Source organism: Gadus macrocephalus, chromosome 17 (assembly GCF_031168955.1).
Source record: "Gadus macrocephalus chromosome 17, ASM3116895v1".
NCBI classification, from domain to species: Eukaryota; Metazoa; Chordata; class Actinopteri; order Gadiformes; family Gadidae; genus Gadus; species Gadus macrocephalus.
In genome coordinates, this window is record NC_082398.1 from 14,577,987 (window position 1) to 14,601,918 (window position 23,932).

A 23,932-nucleotide genomic window follows, 5' to 3' on the forward strand; every position below is an offset into this window, starting at 1 on the left:
ATGGTGTCTGATTAAATGATGTATTTTAGGGATAACCTGAAGCTATATCAGCTATGTCAACCATGTGCTCAAAAGGGAAAAGGTGGCATGCTTAATCACACATAGTAGCCAAACGTAGGCATTTGCTGTCGTGCTCAATCAATGTCTGTCCCCAAAACAAATGTCCCTTGCTCATCGATGTTTTGTTTTTCTACTTTTGTTCAGTTGACCATGAGGTTGCCGGGAAGGATGTAGTATTCCTTCTGGATGGCTCTGATAACACAAGGAATGGATTCGCTGCCATGCGTGATTTTGTTCAGAGAATGGTGGAGCAACTTAATGTGGGCGAAAACAACGACCATGTGTCAGTTGTCCAGTACGGCAGAGACGCAGAGGCCCACTTCTATCTGAACACATACACCACAAAGGACGATATTCTTGACACGGTCAGAGGACTCAGACACAGAGGGGGAAGACCCCTCAACACTGGGTCAGCCCTCAAGTATGTCCGAGACAACGTGTTTACGGCGGCCTCTGGAAGTAGGAGGCAAGAGGGCATTCCTCAGCTACTGATTGTGCTGAGTGGAGGGCGATCTAGTGACAACGTAGACATACCGGCGTCTGCCCTCAAAGACAACGGGGTCTTAATTCTAGGCATCGGAACTAGAAATTCTAGCACAGAGGTTCAAAGAATCGCCTCTGATCCTAGTTATGCCCAGTCTGTGTCTGACTTCTCTGACCTCCCAAACGTCCAGCATCCATTCGCCTCCTCTCTTAGCCATGTAGTTGTTGGGGTTAAACCAATGACCCCTACAGTGAGAGGTAAGACACTGTTGCTAATTTCAACGCAAATCATGTTGTACCTTTTGGTGCCTTCCTGCACGTAATGTCAACACAAAGGCCAATGCTTGCATGCCGCTTTCAACTTTAGCATCAATGTTCTGTTTTTCACATTCTCCCAGTTGACCACAGAACTCCAAAAAGGGATGTGGTATTTCTTCTGGATGGCTCTGATGGCACAAGGAATGGATTCCCTGCCATGCGTGATTTTATTCACACGGTGGTGGAGAAACTGAATGTGGGAGAAAACAACGACCGTGTGTCTGTTGCCCAGTACAGCGGAGATGCAGAGGCCAATTTCTATCTGAACACATATAACACAAAGGAAGATATTCTTGACATGGTCAGTGGGCTTAGGCACAAAGGAGGCAGGCCCGTCAACACCGGGGCAGCCCTCCAGTATGTCAGAGACAACGTGTTTACAGCCTCTTCCGGCAGCAGGCGCCAAGAAGGGGTTCCACAGTTGTTGATCCTTGTAAATGGTGGAAGGTCTTCTGACACTGTAGATACACCAGCGTCTGCTCTTAAGCAGCTTGGAATCACTGTCCTTGGAATTGGAACAAGGAACTCTGACCATGGACAACTGCAAAAGATCTCCTCTAAGCCAAATTATGCTTTGTCAGTGTCCGACTTCAGTGACCTCCCCAACATACAAGAGCAACTGTCCTCTGCCATCAGCACAGTCACAGTTAGGGCCACACCAATGACGCCAACTGTAATCGGTGAGCTATTAATCGTCTCCAGAAGGCCATTAGAACATTCAAATGGGCCTTTTATGACGCCAGATGCATGTCTTGCTAGCTCATGTAATTGTTCCCAAGTTTTTAGCTCAAGAAATGTTTGATAAGGCTGAAGTTAGACATCTTTCATAACAGGGTTTAAGGCAGTAGCCTATATATCTTAAGAAATGCTAATAGATTGGATGAGCTTCTGTTTGCGCCTTTCCCAACACATGTGTAAATACAGCCCCCTAATCTTTGTCTACTATTATTATTTTCTAGTTGAGCACAGCCTGCCCAAAAGGGATGTTGTGTTCTTGCTGGATGGATCTCATGGCACCCGAACTGGATTCCCAGCAATGCGTGACTTTGTGCAGAAAGTCGTAGAGACGCTCAATGTGGATGGCGACAGAGATCGAGTCTCAGTTGTTCAGTACAGCAGTGATCCAGCTGTCCAATTCTATCTAAACACGTACAAAACACAGGGCGACGTCGTTGCTAATGTCAGGGGTTTGAGGCACAAGGGCGGAAGTCCACTTAACACTGGAGCAGCGCTCCAATACTTGAGGGATAATGTCTTCACTGCCTCGGCTGGAAGTAGGCGTCTGGAAGGAGTTCCGCAGATGCTCATAGTCCTATGCGGTGGAAAGTCCTATGACAGTGTTGACGCAGCAGCCACCGCTCTGAAGGAGCTGGGGGTCTTTACCCTTGCCATTGGAACCAGTGGCTCTGATAGCAGAGAACTGCAGAAGATATCCCATGGTCCCAATAAGGCTCTGTCTGTGTCTGATTTTACTGACCTTCCCAGTGTCCAACAACAACTGCAGACCTCAATGGAATCAGTGGTCATTGTTGTGACTCCAGAATCTCCCACAGTTTTAGGTATGTTTCCAAGGGTGGCCATTTGTAGCGGTGTCATTTTAAATGACGTATTTTTGGGATTACCTGAAGCTATATCAGCTATGTTAACCATGTGCTCAAAATGGAAAAGGTGGCATGCTTAATCACACATAGTAGCCAAACGTAGGCATTTGCAGTCGTGCACAATCAATGTCTGTCCCCAAAACAAATGTCCCTTGCTCATCGATGTTTTGTTTTTCTACGTTTGCTCAGTTGACCATGAGGTTGCCGGGAAGGATGTAGTATTCCTTCTGGATGGCTCTGATAACACAAGGAATGGATTCGCTGCCATGCGTGATTTTGTTCAGAGAATGGTGGAGCAACTTAATGTGGGCGAAAACAACGACCGTGTGTCAGTTGTCCAGTACGGCAGAGACGCAGAGGCCCACTTCTATCTGAACACATACACCACAAAGGACGATATTCTTGACACGGTCAGAGGACTCAGACACAGAGGGGGAAGACCCCTCAACACCGGGTCAGCCCTCAAGTATGTCCGAGACAACGTGTTTACGGCGGCCTCTGGAAGTAGGAGGCAAGAGGGCATTCCTCAGCTACTGATTGTGCTGAGTGGAGGGCGATCTAGTGACAACGTAGACATACCGGCGTCTGCCCTCAAAGACAACGGGGTCTTAATTCTAGGCATCGGAACTAGAAATTCTAGCACAGAGGTTCAAAGAATCGCCTCTGATCCTAGTTATGCCCAGTCTGTGTCTGACTTCTCTGACCTCCCAAACGTCCAGCATCCATTCGCCTCCTCTCTTAGCCATGTAGTTGTTGGGGTTAAACCAATGACCCCTACAGTGAGAGGTAAGACACTGTTGCTAATTTCAACGCAAATCATGTTGTACCTTTTGGTGCCTTCCTGCACGTAATGTCAACACAAAGGCCAATGCTTGCATGCCGCTTTCAACTTTAGCATCAATGTTCTGTTTTTCACATTCTCCCAGTTGACCAGAGAACTCCAAAAAGGGATGTGGTATTTCTTCTGGATGGCTCTGATGGCACAAGGAATGGATTCCCTGCCATGCGTGATTTTATTCACACGGTGGTGGAGAAACTGAATGTGGGAGAAAACAACGACCGTGTGTCTGTTGCCCAGTACAGCGGAGATGCAGAGGCCAATTTCTATCTGAACACATATAACACAAAGGAAGATATTCTTGACATGGTCAGCGGGCTTAGGCACAAAGGAGGCAGGCCCGTCAACACCGGGGCAGCCCTCCAGTATGTCAGAGACAACGTGTTTACAGCCTCTTCCGGCAGCAGGCGCCAAGAAGGGGTTCCACAGTTGTTGATCCTTGTAAATGGTGGAAGGTCTTCTGACACTGTAGATACACCAGCGTCTGCTCTTAAGCAGCTTGGAATCACTGTCCTTGGAATTGGAACAAGGAACTCTGACCATGGACAACTGCAAAAGATCTCCTCTAAGCCAAATTATGCTTTGTCAGTGTCCGACTTCAGTGACCTCCCCAACATACAAGAGCAACTGTCCTCTGCCATCAGCACAGTCACAGTTAGGGCCACACCAATGACGCCAACTGTAATCGGTGAGCTATTAATCGTCTCCAGAAGGCCATTAGAACATTCAAATGGGCCTTTTATGACGCCAGATGCATGTCTTGCTAGCTCATGTAATTGTTCCCAAGTTTTTAGCTCAAGAAATGTTTGATAAGGCTGAAGTTAGACATCTTTCATAACAGGGTTTAAGGCAGTAGCCTATATATCTTAAGAAATGCTAATAGATTGGATGAGCTTCTGTTTGCGCCTTTCCCAACACATGTGTAAATACAGCCCCCTAATCTTTGTCTACTATTATTATTTTCTAGTTGAGCACAGCCTGCCCAAAAGGGATGTTGTGTTCTTGCTGGATGGATCTCATGGCACCCGAACTGGATTCCCAGCAATGCGTGACTTTGTGCAGAAAGTCGTAGAGACGCTCAATGTGGATGGCGACAGAGATCGAGTCTCAGTTGTTCAGTACAGCAGTGATCCAGCTGTCCAATTCTATCTAAACACGTACAAAACACAGGGCGACGTCGTTGCTAATGTCAGGGGTTTGAGGCACAAGGGCGGAAGTCCACTTAACACTGGAGCAGCGCTCCAATACTTGAGGGATAATGTCTTCACTGCCTCGGCTGGAAGTAGGCGTCTGGAAGGAGTTCCGCAGATGCTCATAGTCCTATGCGGTGGAAAGTCCTATGACAGTGTTGACGCAGCAGCCACCGCTCTGAAGGAGCTGGGGGTCTTTACCCTTGCCATTGGAACCAGTGGCTCTGATAGCAGAGAACTGCAGAAGATATCCCATGGTCCCAATAAGGCTCTGTCTGTGTCTGATTTTACTGACCTTCCCAGTGTCCAACAACAACTGCAGACCTCAATGGAATCAGTGGTCATTGTTGTGACTCCAGAATCTCCCACAGTTTTAGGTATGTTTCCAAGGGTGGCCATTTGTAGTGGTGTCATTTTAAATGACGTATTTTTGGGATTACCTGAAGCTATATCAGCTATGTTAACCATGTGCTCAAAATGGAAAAGGTGGCATGCTTAATCACACATAGTAGCCAAACGTAGGCATTTGCAGTCGTGCACAATCAATGTCTGTCCCCAAAACAAATGTCCCTTGCTCATCGATGTTTTGTTTTTCTACGTTTGCTCAGTTGACCATGAGGTTGCCGGGAAGGATGTAGTATTCCTTCTGGATGGCTCTGATAACACAAGGAATGGATTCGCTGCCATGCGTGATTTTGTTCAGAGAATGGTGGAGCAACTTAATGTGGGCGAAAACAACGACCGTGTGTCAGTTGTCCAGTACGGCAGAGACGCAGAGGCCCACTTCTATCTGAACACATACACCACAAAGGACGATATTCTTGACACGGTCAGAGGACTCAGACACAGAGGGGGAAGACCCCTCAACACTGGGTCAGCCCTCAAGTATGTCCGAGACAACGTGTTTACGGCGGCCTCTGGAAGTAGGAGGCAAGAGGGCATTCCTCAGCTACTGATTGTGCTGAGTGGAGGGCGATCTAGTGACAACGTAGACATACCGGCGTCTGCCCTCAAAGACAACGGGGTCTTAATTCTAGGCATCGGAACTAGAAATTCTAGCACAGAGGTTCAAAGAATCGCCTCTGATCCTAGTTATGCCCAGTCTGTGTCTGACTTCTCTGACCTCCCAAACGTCCAGCATCCATTCGCCTCCTCTCTTAGCCATGTAGTTGTTGGGGTTAAACCAATGACCCCTACAGTGAGAGGTAAGACACTGTTGCTAATTTCAACGCAAATCATGTTGTACCTTTTGGTGCCTTCCTGCACGTAATGTCAACACAAAGGCCAATGCTTGCATGCCGCTTTCAACTTTAGCATCAATGTTCTGTTTTTCACATTCTCCCAGTTGACCAGAGAACTCCAAAAAGGGATGTGGTATTTCTTCTGGATGGCTCTGATGGCACAAGGAATGGATTCCCTGCCATGCGTGATTTTATTCACACGGTGGTGGAGAAACTGAATGTGGGAGAAAACAACGACCGTGTGTCTGTTGCCCAGTACAGCGGAGATGCAGAGGCCAATTTCTATCTGAACACATATAACACAAAGGAAGATATTCTTGACATGGTCAGCGGGCTTAGGCACAAAGGAGGCAGGCCCGTCAACACCGGGGCAGCCCTCCAGTATGTCAGAGACAACGTGTTTACAGCCTCTTCCGGCAGCAGGCGCCAAGAAGGGGTTCCACAGTTGTTGATCCTTGTAAATGGTGGAAGGTCTTCTGACACTGTAGATACACCAGCGTCTGCTCTTAAGCAGCTTGGAATCACTGTCCTTGGAATTGGAACAAGGAACTCTGACCATGGACAACTGCAAAAGATCTCCTCTAAGCCAAATTATGCTTTGTCAGTGTCCGACTTCAGTGACCTCCCCAACATACAAGAGCAACTGTCCTCTGCCATCAGCACAGTCACAGTTAGGGCCACACCAATGACGCCAACTGTAATCGGTGAGCTATTAATCGTCTCCAGAAGGCCATTAGAACATTCAAATGGGCCTTTTATGACGCCAGATGCATGTCTTGCTAGCTCATGTAATTGTTCCCAAGTTTTTAGCTCAAGAAATGTTTGATAAGGCTGAAGTTAGACATCTTTCATAACAGGGTTTAAGGCAGTAGCCTATATATCTTAAGAAATGCTAATAGATTGGATGAGCTTCTGTTTGCGCCTTTCCCAACACATGTGTAAATACAGCCCCCTAATCTTTGTCTACTATTATTATTTTCTAGTTGAGCACAGCCTGCCCAAAAGGGATGTTGTGTTCTTGCTGGATGGATCTCATGGCACCCGAACTGGATTCCCAGCAATGCGTGACTTTGTGCAGAAAGTCGTAGAGACGCTCAATGTGGATGGCGACAGAGATCGAGTCTCAGTTGTTCAGTACAGCAGTGATCCAGCTGTCCAATTCTATCTAAACACGTACAAAACACAGGGCGACGTCGTTGCTAATGTCAGGGGTTTGAGGCACAAGGGCGGAAGTCCACTTAACACTGGAGCAGCGCTCCAATACTTGAGGGATAATGTCTTCACTGCCTCGGCTGGAAGTAGGCGTCTGGAAGGAGTTCCGCAGATGCTCATAGTCCTATGCGGTGGAAAGTCCTATGACAGTGTTGACGCAGCAGCCACCGCTCTGAAGGAGCTGGGGGTCTTTACCCTTGCCATTGGAACCAGTGGCTCTGATAGCAGAGAACTGCAGAAGATATCCCATGGTCCCAATAAGGCTCTGTCTGTGTCTGATTTTACTGACCTTCCCAGTGTCCAACAACAACTGCAGACCTCAATGGAATCAGTGGTCATTGTTGTGACTCCAGAATCTCCCACAGTTTTAGGTATGTTTCCAAGGGTGGCCATTTGTAGTGGTGTCATTTTAAATGACGTATTTTTGGGATTACCTGAAGCTATATCAGCTATGTTAACCATGTGCTCAAAATGGAAAAGGTGGCATGCTTAATCACACATAGTAGCCAAACGTAGGCATTTGCAGTCGTGCACAATCAATGTCTGTCCCCAAAACAAATGTCCCTTGCTCATCGATGTTTTGTTTTTCTACGTTTGCTCAGTTGACCATGAGGTTGCCGGGAAGGATGTAGTATTCCTTCTGGATGGCTCTGATAACACAAGGAATGGATTCGCTGCCATGCGTGATTTTGTTCAGAGAATGGTGGAGCAACTTAATGTGGGCGAAAACAACGACCGTGTGTCAGTTGTCCAGTACGGCAGAGACGCAGAGGCCCACTTCTATCTGAACACATACACCACAAAGGACGATATTCTTGACACGGTCAGAGGACTCAGACACAGAGGGGGAAGACCCCTCAACACTGGGTCAGCCCTCAAGTATGTCCGAGACAACGTGTTTACGGCGGCCTCTGGAAGTAGGAGGCAAGAGGGCATTCCTCAGCTACTGATTGTGCTGAGTGGAGGGCGATCTAGTGACAACGTAGACATACCGGCGTCTGCCCTCAAAGACAACGGGGTCTTAATTCTAGGCATCGGAACTAGAAATTCTAGCACAGAGGTTCAAAGAATCGCCTCTGATCCTAGTTATGCCCAGTCTGTGTCTGACTTCTCTGACCTCCCAAACGTCCAGCATCCATTCGCCTCCTCTCTTAGCCATGTAGTTGTTGGGGTTAAACCAATGACCCCTACAGTGAGAGGTAAGACACTGTTGCTAATTTCAACGCAAATCATGTTGTACCTTTTGGTGCCTTCCTGCACGTAATGTCAACACAAAGGCCAATGCTTGCATGCCGCTTTCAACTTTAGCATCAATGTTCTGTTTTTCACATTCTCCCAGTTGACCAGAGAACTCCAAAAAGGGATGTGGTATTTCTTCTGGATGGCTCTGATGGCACAAGGAATGGATTCCCTGCCATGCGTGATTTTATTCACACGGTGGTGGAGAAACTGAATGTGGGAGAAAACAACGACCGTGTGTCTGTTGCCCAGTACAGCGGAGATGCAGAGGCCAATTTCTATCTGAACACATATAACACAAAGGAAGATATTCTTGACATGGTCAGCGGGCTTAGGCACAAAGGAGGCAGGCCCGTCAACACCGGGGCAGCCCTCCAGTATGTCAGAGACAACGTGTTTACAGCCTCTTCCGGCAGCAGGCGCCAAGAAGGGGTTCCACAGTTGTTGATCCTTGTAAATGGTGGAAGGTCTTCTGACACTGTAGATACACCAGCGTCTGCTCTTAAGCAGCTTGGAATCACTGTCCTTGGAATTGGAACAAGGAACTCTGACCATGGACAACTGCAAAAGATCTCCTCTAAGCCAAATTATGCTTTGTCAGTGTCCGACTTCAGTGACCTCCCCAACATACAAGAGCAACTGTCCTCTGCCATCAGCACAGTCACAGTTAGGGCCACACCAATGACGCCAACTGTAATCGGTGAGCTATTAATCGTCTCCAGAAGGCCATTAGAACATTCAAATGGGCCTTTTATGACGCCAGATGCATGTCTTGCTAGCTCATGTAATTGTTCCCAAGTTTTTAGCTCAAGAAATGTTTGATAAGGCTGAAGTTAGACATCTTTCATAACAGGGTTTAAGGCAGTAGCCTATATATCTTAAGAAATGCTAATAGATTGGATGAGCTTCTGTTTGCGCCTTTCCCAACACATGTGTAAATACAGCCCCCTAATCTTTGTCTACTATTATTATTTTCTAGTTGAGCACAGCCTGCCCAAAAGGGATGTTGTGTTCTTGCTGGATGGATCTCATGGCACCCGAACTGGATTCCCAGCAATGCGTGACTTTGTGCAGAAAGTCGTAGAGACGCTCAATGTGGATGGCGACAGAGATCGAGTCTCAGTTGTTCAGTACAGCAGTGATCCAGCTGTCCAATTCTATCTAAACACGTACAAAACACAGGGCGACGTCGTTGCTAATGTCAGGGGTTTGAGGCACAAGGGCGGAAGTCCACTTAACACTGGAGCAGCGCTCCAATACTTGAGGGATAATGTCTTCACTGCCTCGGCTGGAAGTAGGCGTCTGGAAGGAGTTCCGCAGATGCTCATAGTCCTATGCGGTGGAAAGTCCTATGACAGTGTTGACGCAGCAGCCACCGCTCTGAAGGAGCTGGGGGTCTTTACCCTTGCCATTGGAACCAGTGGCTCTGATAGCAGAGAACTGCAGAAGATATCCCATGGTCCCAATAAGGCTCTGTCTGTGTCTGATTTTACTGACCTTCCCAGTGTCCAACAACAACTGCAGACCTCAATGGAATCAGTGGTCATTGTTGTGACTCCAGAATCTCCCACAGTTTTAGGTATGTTTCCAAGGGTGGCCATTTGTAGCGGTGTCATTTTAAATGACGTATTTTTGGGATTACCTGAAGCTATATCAGCTATGTTAACCATGTGCTCAAAATGGAAAAGGTGGCATGCTTAATCACACATAGTAGCCAAACGTAGGCATTTGCAGTCGTGCACAATCAATGTCTGTCCCCAAAACAAATGTCCCTTGCTCATCGATGTTTTGTTTTTCTACGTTTGCTCAGTTGACCATGAGGTTGCCGGGAAGGATGTAGTATTCCTTCTGGATGGCTCTGATAACACAAGGAATGGATTCGCTGCCATGCGTGATTTTGTTCAGAGAATGGTGGAGCAACTTAATGTGGGCGAAAACAACGACCGTGTGTCAGTTGTCCAGTACGGCAGAGACGCAGAGGCCCACTTCTATCTGAACACATACACCACAAAGGACGATATTCTTGACACGGTCAGAGGACTCAGACACAGAGGGGGAAGACCCCTCAACACCGGGTCAGCCCTCAAGTATGTCCGAGACAACGTGTTTACGGCGGCCTCTGGAAGTAGGAGGCAAGAGGGCATTCCTCAGCTACTGATTGTGCTGAGTGGAGGGCGATCTAGTGACAACGTAGACATACCGGCGTCTGCCCTCAAAGACAACGGGGTCTTAATTCTAGGCATCGGAACTAGAAATTCTAGCACAGAGGTTCAAAGAATCGCCTCTGATCCTAGTTATGCCCAGTCTGTGTCTGACTTCTCTGACCTCCCAAACGTCCAGCATCCATTCGCCTCCTCTCTTAGCCATGTAGTTGTTGGGGTTAAACCAATGACCCCTACAGTGAGAGGTAAGACACTGTTGCTAATTTCAACGCAAATCATGTTGTACCTTTTGGTGCCTTCCTGCACGTAATGTCAACACAAAGGCCAATGCTTGCATGCCGCTTTCAACTTTAGCATCAATGTTCTGTTTTTCACATTCTCCCAGTTGACCAGAGAACTCCAAAAAGGGATGTGGTATTTCTTCTGGATGGCTCTGATGGCACAAGGAATGGATTCCCTGCCATGCGTGATTTTATTCACACGGTGGTGGAGAAACTGAATGTGGGAGAAAACAACGACCGTGTGTCTGTTGCCCAGTACAGCGGAGATGCAGAGGCCAATTTCTATCTGAACACATATAACACAAAGGAAGATATTCTTGACATGGTCAGCGGGCTTAGGCACAAAGGAGGCAGGCCCGTCAACACCGGGGCAGCCCTCCAGTATGTCAGAGACAACGTGTTTACAGCCTCTTCCGGCAGCAGGCGCCAAGAAGGGGTTCCACAGTTGTTGATCCTTGTAAATGGTGGAAGGTCTTCTGACACTGTAGATACACCAGCGTCTGCTCTTAAGCAGCTTGGAATCACTGTCCTTGGAATTGGAACAAGGAACTCTGACCATGGACAACTGCAAAAGATCTCCTCTAAGCCAAATTATGCTTTGTCAGTGTCCGACTTCAGTGACCTCCCCAACATACAAGAGCAACTGTCCTCTGCCATCAGCACAGTCACAGTTAGGGCCACACCAATGACGCCAACTGTAATCGGTGAGCTATTAATCGTCTCCAGAAGGCCATTAGAACATTCAAATGGGCCTTTTATGACGCCAGATGCATGTCTTGCTAGCTCATGTAATTGTTCCCAAGTTTTTAGCTCAAGAAATGTTTGATAAGGCTGAAGTTAGACATCTTTCATAACAGGGTTTAAGGCAGTAGCCTATATATCTTAAGAAATGCTAATAGATTGGATGAGCTTCTGTTTGCGCCTTTCCCAACACATGTGTAAATACAGCCCCCTAATCTTTGTCTACTATTATTATTTTCTAGTTGAGCACAGCCTGCCCAAAAGGGATGTTGTGTTCTTGCTGGATGGATCTCATGGCACCCGAACTGGATTCCCAGCAATGCGTGACTTTGTGCAGAAAGTCGTAGAGACGCTCAATGTGGATGGCGACAGAGATCGAGTCTCAGTTGTTCAGTACAGCAGTGATCCAGCTGTCCAATTCTATCTAAACACGTACAAAACACAGGGCGACGTCGTTGCTAATGTCAGGGGTTTGAGGCACAAGGGCGGAAGTCCACTTAACACTGGAGCAGCGCTCCAATACTTGAGGGATAATGTCTTCACTGCCTCGGCTGGAAGTAGGCGTCTGGAAGGAGTTCCGCAGATGCTCATAGTCCTATGCGGTGGAAAGTCCTATGACAGTGTTGACGCAGCAGCCACCGCTCTGAAGGAGCTGGGGGTCTTTACCCTTGCCATTGGAACCAGTGGCTCTGATAGCAGAGAACTGCAGAAGATATCCCATGGTCCCAATAAGGCTCTGTCTGTGTCTGATTTTACTGACCTTCCCAGTGTCCAACAACAACTGCAGACCTCAATGGAATCAGTGGTCATTGTTGTGACTCCAGAATCTCCCACAGTTTTAGGTATGTTTCCAAGGGTGGCCATTTGTAGTGGTGTCATTTTAAATGACGTATTTTTGGGATTACCTGAAGCTATATCAGCTATGTTAACCATGTGCTCAAAATGGAAAAGGTGGCATGCTTAATCACACATAGTAGCCAAACGTAGGCATTTGCAGTCGTGCACAATCAATGTCTGTCCCCAAAACAAATGTCCCTTGCTCATCGATGTTTTGTTTTTCTACGTTTGCTCAGTTGACCATGAGGTTGCCGGGAAGGATGTAGTATTCCTTCTGGATGGCTCTGATAACACAAGGAATGGATTCGCTGCCATGCGTGATTTTGTTCAGAGAATGGTGGAGCAACTTAATGTGGGCGAAAACAACGACCGTGTGTCAGTTGTCCAGTACGGCAGAGACGCAGAGGCCCACTTCTATCTGAACACATACACCACAAAGGACGATATTCTTGACACGGTCAGAGGACTCAGACACAGAGGGGGAAGACCCCTCAACACTGGGTCAGCCCTCAAGTATGTCCGAGACAACGTGTTTACGGCGGCCTCTGGAAGTAGGAGGCAAGAGGGCATTCCTCAGCTACTGATTGTGCTGAGTGGAGGGCGATCTAGTGACAACGTAGACATACCGGCGTCTGCCCTCAAAGACAACGGGGTCTTAATTCTAGGCATCGGAACTAGAAATTCTAGCACAGAGGTTCAAAGAATCGCCTCTGATCCTAGTTATGCCCAGTCTGTGTCTGACTTCTCTGACCTCCCAAACGTCCAGCATCCATTCGCCTCCTCTCTTAGCCATGTAGTTGTTGGGGTTAAACCAATGACCCCTACAGTGAGAGGTAAGACACTGTTGCTAATTTCAACGCAAATCATGTTGTACCTTTTGGTGCCTTCCTGCACGTAATGTCAACACAAAGGCCAATGCTTGCATGCCGCTTTCAACTTTAGCATCAATGTTCTGTTTTTCACATTCTCCCAGTTGACCAGAGAACTCCAAAAAGGGATGTGGTATTTCTTCTGGATGGCTCTGATGGCACAAGGAATGGATTCCCTGCCATGCGTGATTTTATTCACACGGTGGTGGAGAAACTGAATGTGGGAGAAAACAACGACCGTGTGTCTGTTGCCCAGTACAGCGGAGATGCAGAGGCCAATTTCTATCTGAACACATATAACACAAAGGAAGATATTCTTGACATGGTCAGCGGGCTTAGGCACAAAGGAGGCAGGCCCGTCAACACCGGGGCAGCCCTCCAGTATGTCAGAGACAACGTGTTTACAGCCTCTTCCGGCAGCAGGCGCCAAGAAGGGGTTCCACAGTTGTTGATCCTTGTAAATGGTGGAAGGTCTTCTGACACTGTAGATACACCAGCGTCTGCTCTTAAGCAGCTTGGAATCACTGTCCTTGGAATTGGAACAAGGAACTCTGACCATGGACAACTGCAAAAGATCTCCTCTAAGCCAAATTATGCTTTGTCAGTGTCCGACTTCAGTGACCTCCCCAACATACAAGAGCAACTGTCCTCTGCCATCAGCACAGTCACAGTTAGGGCCACACCAATGACGCCAACTGTAATCGGTGAGCTATTAATCGTCTCCAGAAGGCCATTAGAACATTCAAATGGGCCTTTTATGACGCCAGATGCATGTCTTGCTAGCTCATGTAATTGTTCCCAAGTTTTTAGCTCAAGAAATGTTTGATAAGGCTGAAGTTAGACATCTTTCATAACAGGGTTTAAGGCAGTAGCCTATATATCTTAAGAAATGCTAATAGATTGGATGAGCTTCTGTTTGCGCCTTTCCCAACACATGTGTAAATACAGCCCCCTAATCTTTGTCTACTATTATTATTTTCTAGTTGAGCACAGCCTGCCCAAAAGGGATGTTGTGTTCTTGCTGGATGGATCTCATGGCACCCGAACTGGATTCCCAGCAATGCGTGACTTTGTGCAGAAAGTCGTAGAGACGCTCAATGTGGATGGCGACAGAGATCGAGTCTCAGTTGTTCAGTACAGCAGTGATCCAGCTGTCCAATTCTATCTAAACACGTACAAAACACAGGGCGACGTCGTTGCTAATGTCAGGGGTTTGAGGCACAAGGGCGGAAGTCCACTTAACACTGGAGCAGCGCTCCAATACTTGAGGGATAATGTCTTCACTGCCTCGGCTGGAAGTAGGCGTCTGGAAGGAGTTCCGCAGATGCTCATAGTCCTATGCGGTGGAAAGTCCTATGACAGTGTTGACGCAGCAGCCACCGCTCTGAAGGAGCTGGGGGTCTTTACCCTTGCCATTGGAACCAGTGGCTCTGATAGCAGAGAACTGCAGAAGATATCCCATGGTCCCAATAAGGCTCTGTCTGTGTCTGATTTTACTGACCTTCCCAGTGTCCAACAACAACTGCAGACCTCAATGGAATCAGTGGTCATTGTTGTGACTCCAGAATCTCCCACAGTTTTAGGTATGTTTCCAAGGGTGGCCATTTGTAGTGGTGTCATTTTAAATGACGTATTTTTGGGATTACCTGAAGCTATATCAGCTATGTTAACCATGTGCTCAAAATGGAAAAGGTGGCATGCTTAATCACACATAGTAGCCAAACGTAGGCATTTGCAGTCGTGCACAATCAATGTCTGTCCCCAAAACAAATGTCCCTTGCTCATCGATGTTTTGTTTTTCTACGTTTGCTCAGTTGACCATGAGGTTGCCGGGAAGGATGTAGTATTCCTTCTGGATGGCTCTGATAACACAAGGAATGGATTCGCTGCCATGCGTGATTTTGTTCAGAGAATGGTGGAGCAACTTAATGTGGGCGAAAACAACGACCGTGTGTCAGTTGTCCAGTACGGCAGAGACGCAGAGGCCCACTTCTATCTGAACACATACACCACAAAGGACGATATTCTTGACACGGTCAGAGGACTCAGACACAGAGGGGGAAGACCCCTCAACACTGGGTCAGCCCTCAAGTATGTCCGAGACAACGTGTTTACGGCGGCCTCTGGAAGTAGGAGGCAAGAGGGCATTCCTCAGCTACTGATTGTGCTGAGTGGAGGGCGATCTAGTGACAACGTAGACATACCGGCGTCTGCCCTCAAAGACAACGGGGTCTTAATTCTAGGCATCGGAACTAGAAATTCTAGCACAGAGGTTCAAAGAATCGCCTCTGATCCTAGTTATGCCCAGTCTGTGTCTGACTTCTCTGACCTCCCAAACGTCCAGCATCCATTCGCCTCCTCTCTTAGCCATGTAGTTGTTGGGGTTAAACCAATGACCCCTACAGTGAGAGGTAAGACACTGTTGCTAATTTCAACGCAAATCATGTTGTACCTTTTGGTGCCTTCCTGCACGTAATGTCAACACAAAGGCCAATGCTTGCATGCCGCTTTCAACTTTAGCATCAATGTTCTGTTTTTCACATTCTCCCAGTTGACCAGAGAACTCCAAAAAGGGATGTGGTATTTCTTCTGGATGGCTCTGATGGCACAAGGAATGGATTCCCTGCCATGCGTGATTTTATTCACACGGTGGTGGAGAAACTGAATGTGGGAGAAAACAACGACCGTGTGTCTGTTGCCCAGTACAGCGGAGATGCAGAGGCCAATTTCTATCTGAACACATATAACACAAAGGAAGATATTCTTGACATGGTCAGCGGGCTTAGGCACAAAGGAGGCAGGCCCGTCAACACCGGGGCAGCCCTCCAGTATGTCAGAGACAACGTGTTTACAGCCTCTTCCGGCAGCAGGCGCCAAGAAGGGGTTCCACAGTTGTTGATCCTTGTAAATGGTGGAAGGTCTTCTGACACTGTAGATACACCAGCGTCTGCTCTTAAGCAGCTTGGAATCACTGTCCTTGGAATTGGAACAAGGAACTCTGACCATGGACAACTGCAAAAGATCTCCTCTAAGCCAAATTATGCTTTGTCAGTGTCCGACTTCAGTGACCTCCCCAACATACAAGAGCAACTGTCCTCTGCCATCAGCACAGTCACAGTTAGGGCCACACCAATGACGCCAACTGTAATCGGTGAGCTATTAATCGTCTCCAGAAGGCCATTAGAACATTCAAATGGGCCTTTTATGACGCCAGATGCATGTCTTGCTAGCTCATGTAATTGTTCCCAAGTTTTTAGCTCAAGAAATGTTTGATAAGGCTGAAGTTAGACATCTTTCATAACAGGGTTTAAGGCAGTAGCCTATATATCTTAAGAAATGCTAATAGATTGGATGAGCTTCTGTTTGCGCCTTTCCCAACACATGTGTAAATACAGCCCCCTAATCTTTGTCTACTATTATTATTTTCTAGTTGAGCACAGCCTGCCCAAAAGGGATGTTGTGTTCTTGCTGGATGGATCTCATGGCACCCGAACTGGATTCCCAGCAATGCGTGACTTTGTGCAGAAAGTCGTAGAGACGCTCAATGTGGATGGCGACAGAGATCGAGTCTCAGTTGTTCAGTACAGCAGTGATCCAGCTGTCCAATTCTATCTAAACACGTACAAAACACAGGGCGACGTCGTTGCTAATGTCAGGGGTTTGAGGCACAAGGGCGGAAGTCCACTTAACACTGGAGCAGCGCTCCAATACTTGAGGGATAATGTCTTCACTGCCTCGGCTGGAAGTAGGCGTCTGGAAGGAGTTCCGCAGATGCTCATAGTCCTATGCGGTGGAAAGTCCTATGACAGTGTTGACGCAGCAGCCACCGCTCTGAAGGAGCTGGGGGTCTTTACCCTTGCCATTGGAACCAGTGGCTCTGATAGCAGAGAACTGCAGAAGATATCCCATGGTCCCAATAAGGCTCTGTCTGTGTCTGATTTTACTGACCTTCCCAGTGTCCAACAACAACTGCAGACCTCAATGGAATCAGTGGTCATTGTTGTGACTCCAGAATCTCCCACAGTTTTAGGTATGTTTCCAAGGGTGGCCATTTGTAGTGGTGTCATTTTAAATGACGTATTTTTGGGATTACCTGAAGCTATATCAGCTATGTTAACCATGTGCTCAAAATGGAAAAGGTGGCATGCTTAATCACACATAGTAGCCAAACGTAGGCATTTGCAGTCGTGCACAATCAATGTCTGTCCCCAAAACAAATGTCCCTTGCTCATCGATGTTTTGTTTTTCTACGTTTGCTCAGTTGACCATGAGGTTGCCGGGAAGGATGTAGTATTCCTTCTGGATGGCTCTGATAACACAAGGAATGGATTCGCTGCCATGCGTGATTTTGTTCAGAGAATGGTGGAGCAACTTAATGTGGGCGAAAACAACGACCGTGTGTCAGTTGTCCAGTACGGCAGAGACGCAGAGGCCCACTTCTATCTGAACACATACACCACAAAGGACGATATTCTTGACACGGTCAGAGGACTCAGACACAGAGGGGGAAGACCCCTCAACACTGGGTCAGCCCTCAAGTATGTCCGAGACAACGTGTTTACGGCGGCCTCTGGAAGTAGGAGGCAAGAGGGCATTCCTCAGCTACTGATTGTGCTGAGTGGAGGGCGATCTAGTGACAACGTAGACATACCGGCGTCTGCCCTCAAAGACAACGGGGTCTTAATTCTAGGCATCGGAACTAGAAATTCTAGCACAGAGGTTCAAAGAATCGCCTCTGATCCTAGTTATGCCCAGTCTGTGTCTGACTTCTCTGACCTCCCAAACGTCCAGCATCCATTCGCCTCCTCTCTTAGCCATGTAGTTGTTGGGGTTAAACCAATGACCCCTACAGTGAGAGGTAAGACACTGTTGCTAATTTCAACGCAAATCATGTTGTACCTTTTGGTGCCTTCCTGCACGTAATGTCAACACAAAGGCCAATGCTTGCATGCCGCTTTCAACTTTAGCATCAATGTTCTGTTTTTCACATTCTCCCAGTTGACCAGAGAACTCCAAAAAGGGATGTGGTATTTCTTCTGGATGGCTCTGATGGCACAAGGAATGGATTCCCTGCCATGCGTGATTTTATTCACACGGTGGTGGAGAAACTGAATGTGGGAGAAAACAACGACCGTGTGTCTGTTGCCCAGTACAGCGGAGATGCAGAGGCCAATTTCTATCTGAACACATATAACACAAAGGAAGATATTCTTGACATGGTCAGCGGGCTTAGGCACAAAGGAGGCAGGCCCGTCAACACCGGGGCAGCCCTCCAGTATGTCAGAGACAACGTGTTTACAGCCTCTTCCGGCAGCAGGCGCCAAGAAGGGGTTCCACAGTTGTTGATCCTTGTAAATGGTGGAAGGTCTTCTGACACTGTAGATACACCAGCGTCTGCTCTTAAGCAGCTTGGAATCACTGTCCTTGGAATTGGAACAAGGAACTCTGACCATGGACAACTGCAAAAGATCTCCTCTAAGCCAAATTATGCTTTGTCAGTGTCCGACTTCAGTGACCTCCCCAACATACAAGAGCAACTGTCCTCTGCCATCAGCACAGTCACAGTTAGGGCCACACCAATGACGCCAACTGTAATCGGTGAGCTATTAATCGTCCCCAGAAGGCCATTAGAACATTCAAATGGGCCTTTCATGACGCCAGATGCATGTCTTGCTAGCTAATGTAATTGTTCCCAAGTTTATAGCTCAAGCAATGTTTGATGAGGCTGAAGTTAGACATCTTTCATAACAGGGTTTAAGGCAGTAGCCTATATATCTTAAGAAATGCTAATAGATTGGATGAGCTTCTGTATGCGCCTTTCCCAACACATGTGTAAATACAGCCCCCTAATCTTTGTCTACTATTATTATTTTCTAGTTGAGCACAGCCTGCCCAAAAGGGATGTTGTGTTCTTGCTGGATGGATCTCATGGCACCCGAACTGGATTCCCAGCAATGCGTGACTTTGTGCAGAAAGTCGTAGAGACGCTCAATGTGGATGGCGACAGAGATCGAGTCTCAGTTGTTCAGTACAGCAGTGATCCAGCTGTCCAATTCTATCTAAACACGTACAAAACACAAGGCGACGTCGTTGCTAATGTCAGGGGTTTGAGGCACAAGGGCGGAAGACCACTTAACACTGGAGCAGCGCTCCAATACTTGAGGGATAATGTCTTCACTGCCTCGGCTGGAAGTAGGCGTCTGGAAGGAGTTCCGCAGATGCTCATAGTCCTATGCGGTGGAAAGTCTTATGACAGTGTTGACGCAGCAGCCACCGCTCTGAAGGAGCTGGGGGTCTTTACCCTTGCCATTGGAACCAGTGGCTCTGATAGCGGAGAACTGCAGAAGATATCCCATGGTCCCAATAAGGCTCTGTCTGTGTCTGATTTTACTGACCTTCCCAGTGTCCAACAACAACTGCAGTCCTCAATGGAATCAGTGGTCATTGTTGTAACTCCTGAATCTCCCACAGTTTTAGGTATGTTTCCAAGGGTGGCCATTTGTAGTGGTGTCATTTTAAATGACGTATTTTAGGGATAACCTGAAGCTATATCAGCTATGTCAACCATGTGCTCAAAATGGAAAAGGTGGCATGCTTAATCACACATAGTAGCCAAACGTAGGCATTTGCAGTCGTGCACAATCAATGTCTGTCCCCAAAACAAATGTCCCTTGCTCATCGATGTTTTGTTTTTCTACGTTTGCTCAGTTGACCATGAGGTCGCCGGGAAGGATGTAGTATTCCTTCTGGATGGCTCTGATAACACAAGGAATGGATTCGCTGCCATGCGTGATTTTGTTCAGAGAATGGTGGAGGAACTTAATGTGGGCGAAAACAACGACCGTGTGTCAGTTGTCCAATACGGCAGAGACGCAGAGGCCCACTTCTATCTGAACACATACACCACAAAGGACGATATTCTTGACACGGTCAGAGGACTCAGACACAGAGGGGGAAGACCCCTCAACACTGGGTCAGCCCTCAAGTATGTCCGAGACAACGTGTTTACGGCGGCCTCTGGAAGTAGGAGGCAAGAGGGCATTCCTCAGCTACTGATTGTGCTGAGTGGAGGGCGATCTAGTGACAACGTAGACATACCGGCGTCTGCCCTCAAAGACAACGGGGTCTTAATTCTAGGCATCGGAACTAGAAATTCTAGCACAGAGGTTCAAAGAATCGCCTCTGATCCTAGTTATGCCCAGTCTGTGTCTGACTTCTCTGACCTCCCAAATGTCCAGCATCCATTCGCCTCCTCTCTTAGCCATGTAGTTGTTGGGGTTAAACCAATGACCCCTACAGTGAGAGGTAAGACACTGTTGCTAATTTCAACGCAAATCATGTTGTACCTTTTGGTGCCTTCCTGCACGTAATGTCAACACAAAGGCCAATGCTTGCATGCCGCTTTCAACTTTAGCATCAATGTTCTGTTTTTCACATTCTCCCAGTTGACCAGAGAACTCCAAAAAGGGATGTGGTATTTCTTCTGGATGGCTCTGATGGCACAAGGAATGGATTCCCTGCCATGCGTGATTTTATTCACACGGTGGTGGAGAAACTGAATGTGGGAGAAAACAACGACCGTGTGTCTGTTGCCCAGTACAGCGGAGATGCAGAGGCCAATTTCTATCTGAACACATATAACACAAAGGAAGATATTCTTGACATGGTCAGCGGGCTTAGGCACAAAGGAGGCAGGCCCGTCAACACCGGGGCAGCCCTCCAGTATGTCAGAGACAACGTGTTTACAGCCTCTTCCGGCAGCAGGCGCCAAGAAGGGGTTCCACAGTTGTTGATCCTTGTAAATGGTGGAAGGTCTTCTGACACTGTAGATACACCAGCGTCTGCTCTTAAGCAGCTTGGAATCACTGTCCTTGGAATTGGAACAAGGAACTCTGACCATGGACAACTGCAAAAGATCTCCTCTAAGCCAAATTATGCTTTGTCAGTGTCCGACTTCAGTGACCTCCCCAACATACAAGAGCAACTGTCCTCTGCCATCAGCACAGTCACAGTTAGGGCCACACCAATGACGCCAACTGTAATCGGTGAGCTATTAATCGTCCCCAGAAGGCCATTAGAACATTCAAATGGGCCTTTCATGACGCCAGATGCATGTCTTGCTAGCTAATGTAATTGTTCCCAAGTTTTTAGCTCAAGCAATGTTTGATAAGGCTGAAGTTAGACATCTTTCATAACAGGGTTTAAGGCAGTAGCCTATATATCTTAAGAAATGCTAATAGATTGGATGAGCTTCTGTATGCGACTTTCCCAACACATGTGTAAATACAGCCCCCTAATCTTTGTCTACCATTATTATTTTCTAGTTGAGCACAGCCTGCCCAAAAGGGATGTTGTGTTCTTGCTGGATGGATCTCATGGCACCCGAACTGGATTCCCAGCAATGCGTGACTTTGTGCAGAAAGTCGTAGAGACGCTCAATGTGGATGGCGACAGAGATCGAGTCTCAGTTGTTCAGTACAGCAGTGATCCAGCTGTCCAATTCTATCTAAACACGTACAATACACAAGGCGACGTCGTTGCTAATGTCAGGGGTTTGAGGCACAAGGGCGGAAGACCACTTAACACTGGAGCAGCGCTCCAATACTTGAGGGATAATGTCTTCACTGCCTCGGCTGGAAGTAGGCGTCTGGAAGGAGTTCCGCAGATGCTCATAGTCCTATGCGGTGGAAAGTCTTATGACAGTGTTGACGCAGCAGCCACCGCTCTGAAGGAGCTGGGGGTCTTTACCCTTGCCATTGGAACCAGTGGCTCTGATAGCGGAGAACTGCAGAAGATATCCCATGGTCCCAATAAGGCTCTGTCTGTGTCTGATTTTACTGACCTTCCCAGTGTCCAACAACAACTGCAGTCCTCAATGGAATCAGTGGTCATTGTTGTAACTCCTGAATCTCCCACAGTTTTAGGTATGTTTCCAAGGGTGGCCATTTGTAGTGGTGTCATTTTAAATGACGTATTTTAGGGATAACCTGAAGCTATATCAGCTATGTCAACCATGTGCTCAAAATGGAAAAGGTGGCATGCTTAATCACACATAGTAGCCAAACGTAGGCATTTGCAGTAGTGCACAATCAATGTCTGTCCCCAAAACAAATGTCCCTTGCTCATCGATGTTTTGTTTTTCTACGTTTGCTCAGTTGACCATGAGGTTGCCGGGAAGGATGTAGTATTCCTTCTGGATGGCTCTGATAACACAAGGAATGGATTCGCTGCCATGCGTGATTTTGTTCAGAGAATGGTGGAGGAACTTAATGTGGGCGAAAACAACGACCGTGTGTCAGTTGTCCAATACGGCAGAGACGCAGAGGCCCACTTCTATCTGAACACATACACCACAAAGGACGATATTCTTGACACGGTCAGAGGACTCAGACACAGAGGGGGAAGACCCCTCAACACTGGGTCAGCCCTCAAGTATGTCCGAGACAACGTGTTTACGGCGGCCTCTGGAAGTAGGAGGCAAGAGGGCATTCCTCAGCTACTGATTGTGCTGAGTGGAGGGCGATCTAGTGACAACGTAGACATACCGGCGTCTGCCCTCAAAGACAACGGGGTCTTAATTCTAGGCATCGGAACTAGAAATTCTAGCACAGAGGTTCAAAGAATCGCCTCTGATCCTAGTTATGCCCAGTCTGTGTCTGACTTCTCTGACCTCCCAAATGTCCAGCATCCATTTGCCTCCTCTCTTAGCCATGTAGTTGTTGGGGTTAAACCAATGACCCCTACAGTGAGAGGTAAGACACTGTTGATAATTTCAACGCAAATCATGTTGTACCTTTTGGTGCCTTCCTGCACGTAATGTCAACACAAAGGCCAATGCTTGCATGCCGCTTTCAACTTTAGCATCAATGTTCTGTTTTTCACATTCTCCCAGTTGACCAGAGAACTCCAAAAAGGGATGTGGTATTTCTTCTGGATGGCTCTGATGGCACAAGGAATGGATTCCCTGCCATGCGTGATTTTATTCACACGGTGGTGGAGAAACTGAATGTGGGAGAAAACAACGACCGTGTGTCTGTTGCCCAGTACAGCGGAGATGCAGAGGCCAATTTCTATCTGAACACATATAACACAAAGGAAGATATTCTTGACATGGTCAGCGGGCTTAGGCACAAAGGAGGCAGGCCCGTCAACACCGGGGCAGCCCTCCAGTATGTCAGAGACAACGTGTTTACAGCCTCTTCCGGCAGCAGGCGCCAAGAAGGGGTTCCACAGTTGTTGATCCTTGTAAATGGTGGAAGGTCTTCTGACACTGTAGATACACCAGCGTCTGCTCTTAAGCAGCTTGGAATCACTGTCCTTGGAATTGGAACAAGGAACTCTGACCATGGACAACTGCAAAAGATCTCCTCTAAGCCAAATTATGCTTTGTCAGTGTCCGACTTCAGTGACCTCCCCAACATACAAGAGCAACTGTCCTCTGCCATCAGCACAGTCACAGTTAGGGCCACACCAATGACGCCAACTGTAATCGGTGAGCTATTAATCGTCCCCAGAAGGCCATTAGAACATTCAAATGGGCCTTTCATGACGCCAGATGCATGTCTTGCTAGCTAATGTAATTGTTCCCAAGTTTTTAGCTCAAGCAATGTTTGATAAGGCTGAAGTTAGACATCTTTCATAACAGGGTTTAAGGCAGTAGCCTATATATCTTAAGAAATGCTAATAGATTGGATGAGCTTCTGTATGCGCCTTTCCCAACACATGTGTAAATACAGCCCCCTAATCTTTGTCTACTATTATTATTTTCTAGTTGAGCACAGCCTGCCCAAAAGGGATGTTGTGTTCTTGCTGGATGGATCTCATGGCACCCGAACTGGATTCCCAGCAATGCGTGACTTT

General features: G+C 47.4%; 3 protein-coding genes across 10 annotated transcripts in view; all 3 read left to right on the forward strand.

Moving 5' to 3' along the window:
- The window catches only part of LOC132475787 (collagen alpha-3(VI) chain-like), a 79,785-nt gene that overhangs the window by 25,463 nt on the left and 30,390 nt on the right, over positions 1 to 23,932 (forward strand). For 3 of the 6 annotated variants that reach the window (XM_060077094.1, XM_060077097.1, XM_060077100.1), the window contains one exon: positions 205 to 879. The exons of the other annotated variants lie outside the window; for them this stretch is intronic. In XM_060077094.1, coding sequence (XP_059933077.1) covers positions 205 to 866 — 662 coding nt within the window. In that variant the 3' untranslated portion in view covers positions 867 to 879. Of the gene's footprint in view, positions 1 to 204; positions 880 to 23,932 lie in introns of those variants that run through there. 6 annotated transcript variants of the gene reach the window in all.
- LOC132475786 (uncharacterized) lies at positions 1,019 to 19,613 on the forward strand. Of its 3 annotated transcripts, XM_060077090.1 has the most exons (23): positions 1,019 to 1,541; positions 1,821 to 2,420; positions 2,652 to 3,248; positions 3,389 to 3,988; positions 4,268 to 4,867; positions 5,099 to 5,695; positions 5,836 to 6,435; positions 6,715 to 7,314; positions 7,546 to 8,142; positions 8,283 to 8,882; positions 9,162 to 9,761; positions 9,993 to 10,589; positions 10,730 to 11,329; positions 11,609 to 12,208; positions 12,440 to 13,036; positions 13,177 to 13,776; positions 14,056 to 14,655; positions 14,887 to 15,483; positions 15,624 to 16,223; positions 16,503 to 17,102; positions 17,334 to 17,930; positions 18,071 to 18,670; positions 18,950 to 19,613. In XM_060077090.1, the coding sequence occupies exons 1-23, from the start codon at positions 1,019 to 1,021 to the stop codon at positions 19,603 to 19,605; spliced, it is 13,758 nt and encodes a 4,585-aa protein (XP_059933073.1). In that variant the 3' UTR covers positions 19,606 to 19,613. The 3 variants fall into 3 exon arrangements, with proteins under 3 accessions (XP_059933073.1, XP_059933074.1, XP_059933075.1); XM_060077091.1 differs by lacking the exon at positions 18,950 to 19,613 and having other exon boundaries at positions 17,334 to 18,203; XM_060077092.1 differs by lacking the exons at positions 1,019 to 1,541; positions 1,821 to 2,420 and having other exon boundaries at positions 2,520 to 3,248.
- LOC132475791 (collagen alpha-3(VI) chain-like) lies at positions 19,858 to 22,124 on the forward strand. The gene is made up of 3 exons (XM_060077104.1): positions 19,858 to 20,377; positions 20,518 to 21,117; positions 21,397 to 22,124. The coding sequence occupies exons 1-3, from the start codon at positions 19,858 to 19,860 to the stop codon at positions 22,050 to 22,052; spliced, it is 1,776 nt and encodes a 591-aa protein (XP_059933087.1). The 3' UTR covers positions 22,053 to 22,124.

Excerpts from the sequence above, each read along its gene's own strand:
- LOC132475786 (XM_060077090.1), top strand. The coding sequence starts at position 1,019 with ATGCGTGATTTTATTCACACGGTGGTGGAGAAACTGAATGTGGGAGAA. Across the intron at positions 4,868-5,098 it reads AGAATCTCCCACAGTTTTAG|TTGACCATGAGGTTGCCGGG; the intron begins GTATGTTTCCAA and ends ACGTTTGCTCAG. Across the intron at positions 13,037-13,176 it reads AATGACCCCTACAGTGAGAG|TTGACCAGAGAACTCCAAAA; the intron begins GTAAGACACTGT and ends ACATTCTCCCAG.
- LOC132475791 (XM_060077104.1), top strand. The coding sequence starts at position 19,858 with ATGCGTGATTTTGTTCAGAGAATGGTGGAGGAACTTAATGTGGGCGAA. Across the intron at positions 20,378-20,517 it reads AATGACCCCTACAGTGAGAG|TTGACCAGAGAACTCCAAAA; the intron begins GTAAGACACTGT and ends ACATTCTCCCAG. Across the intron at positions 21,118-21,396 it reads AATGACGCCAACTGTAATCG|TTGAGCACAGCCTGCCCAAA; the intron begins GTGAGCTATTAA and ends ATTATTTTCTAG.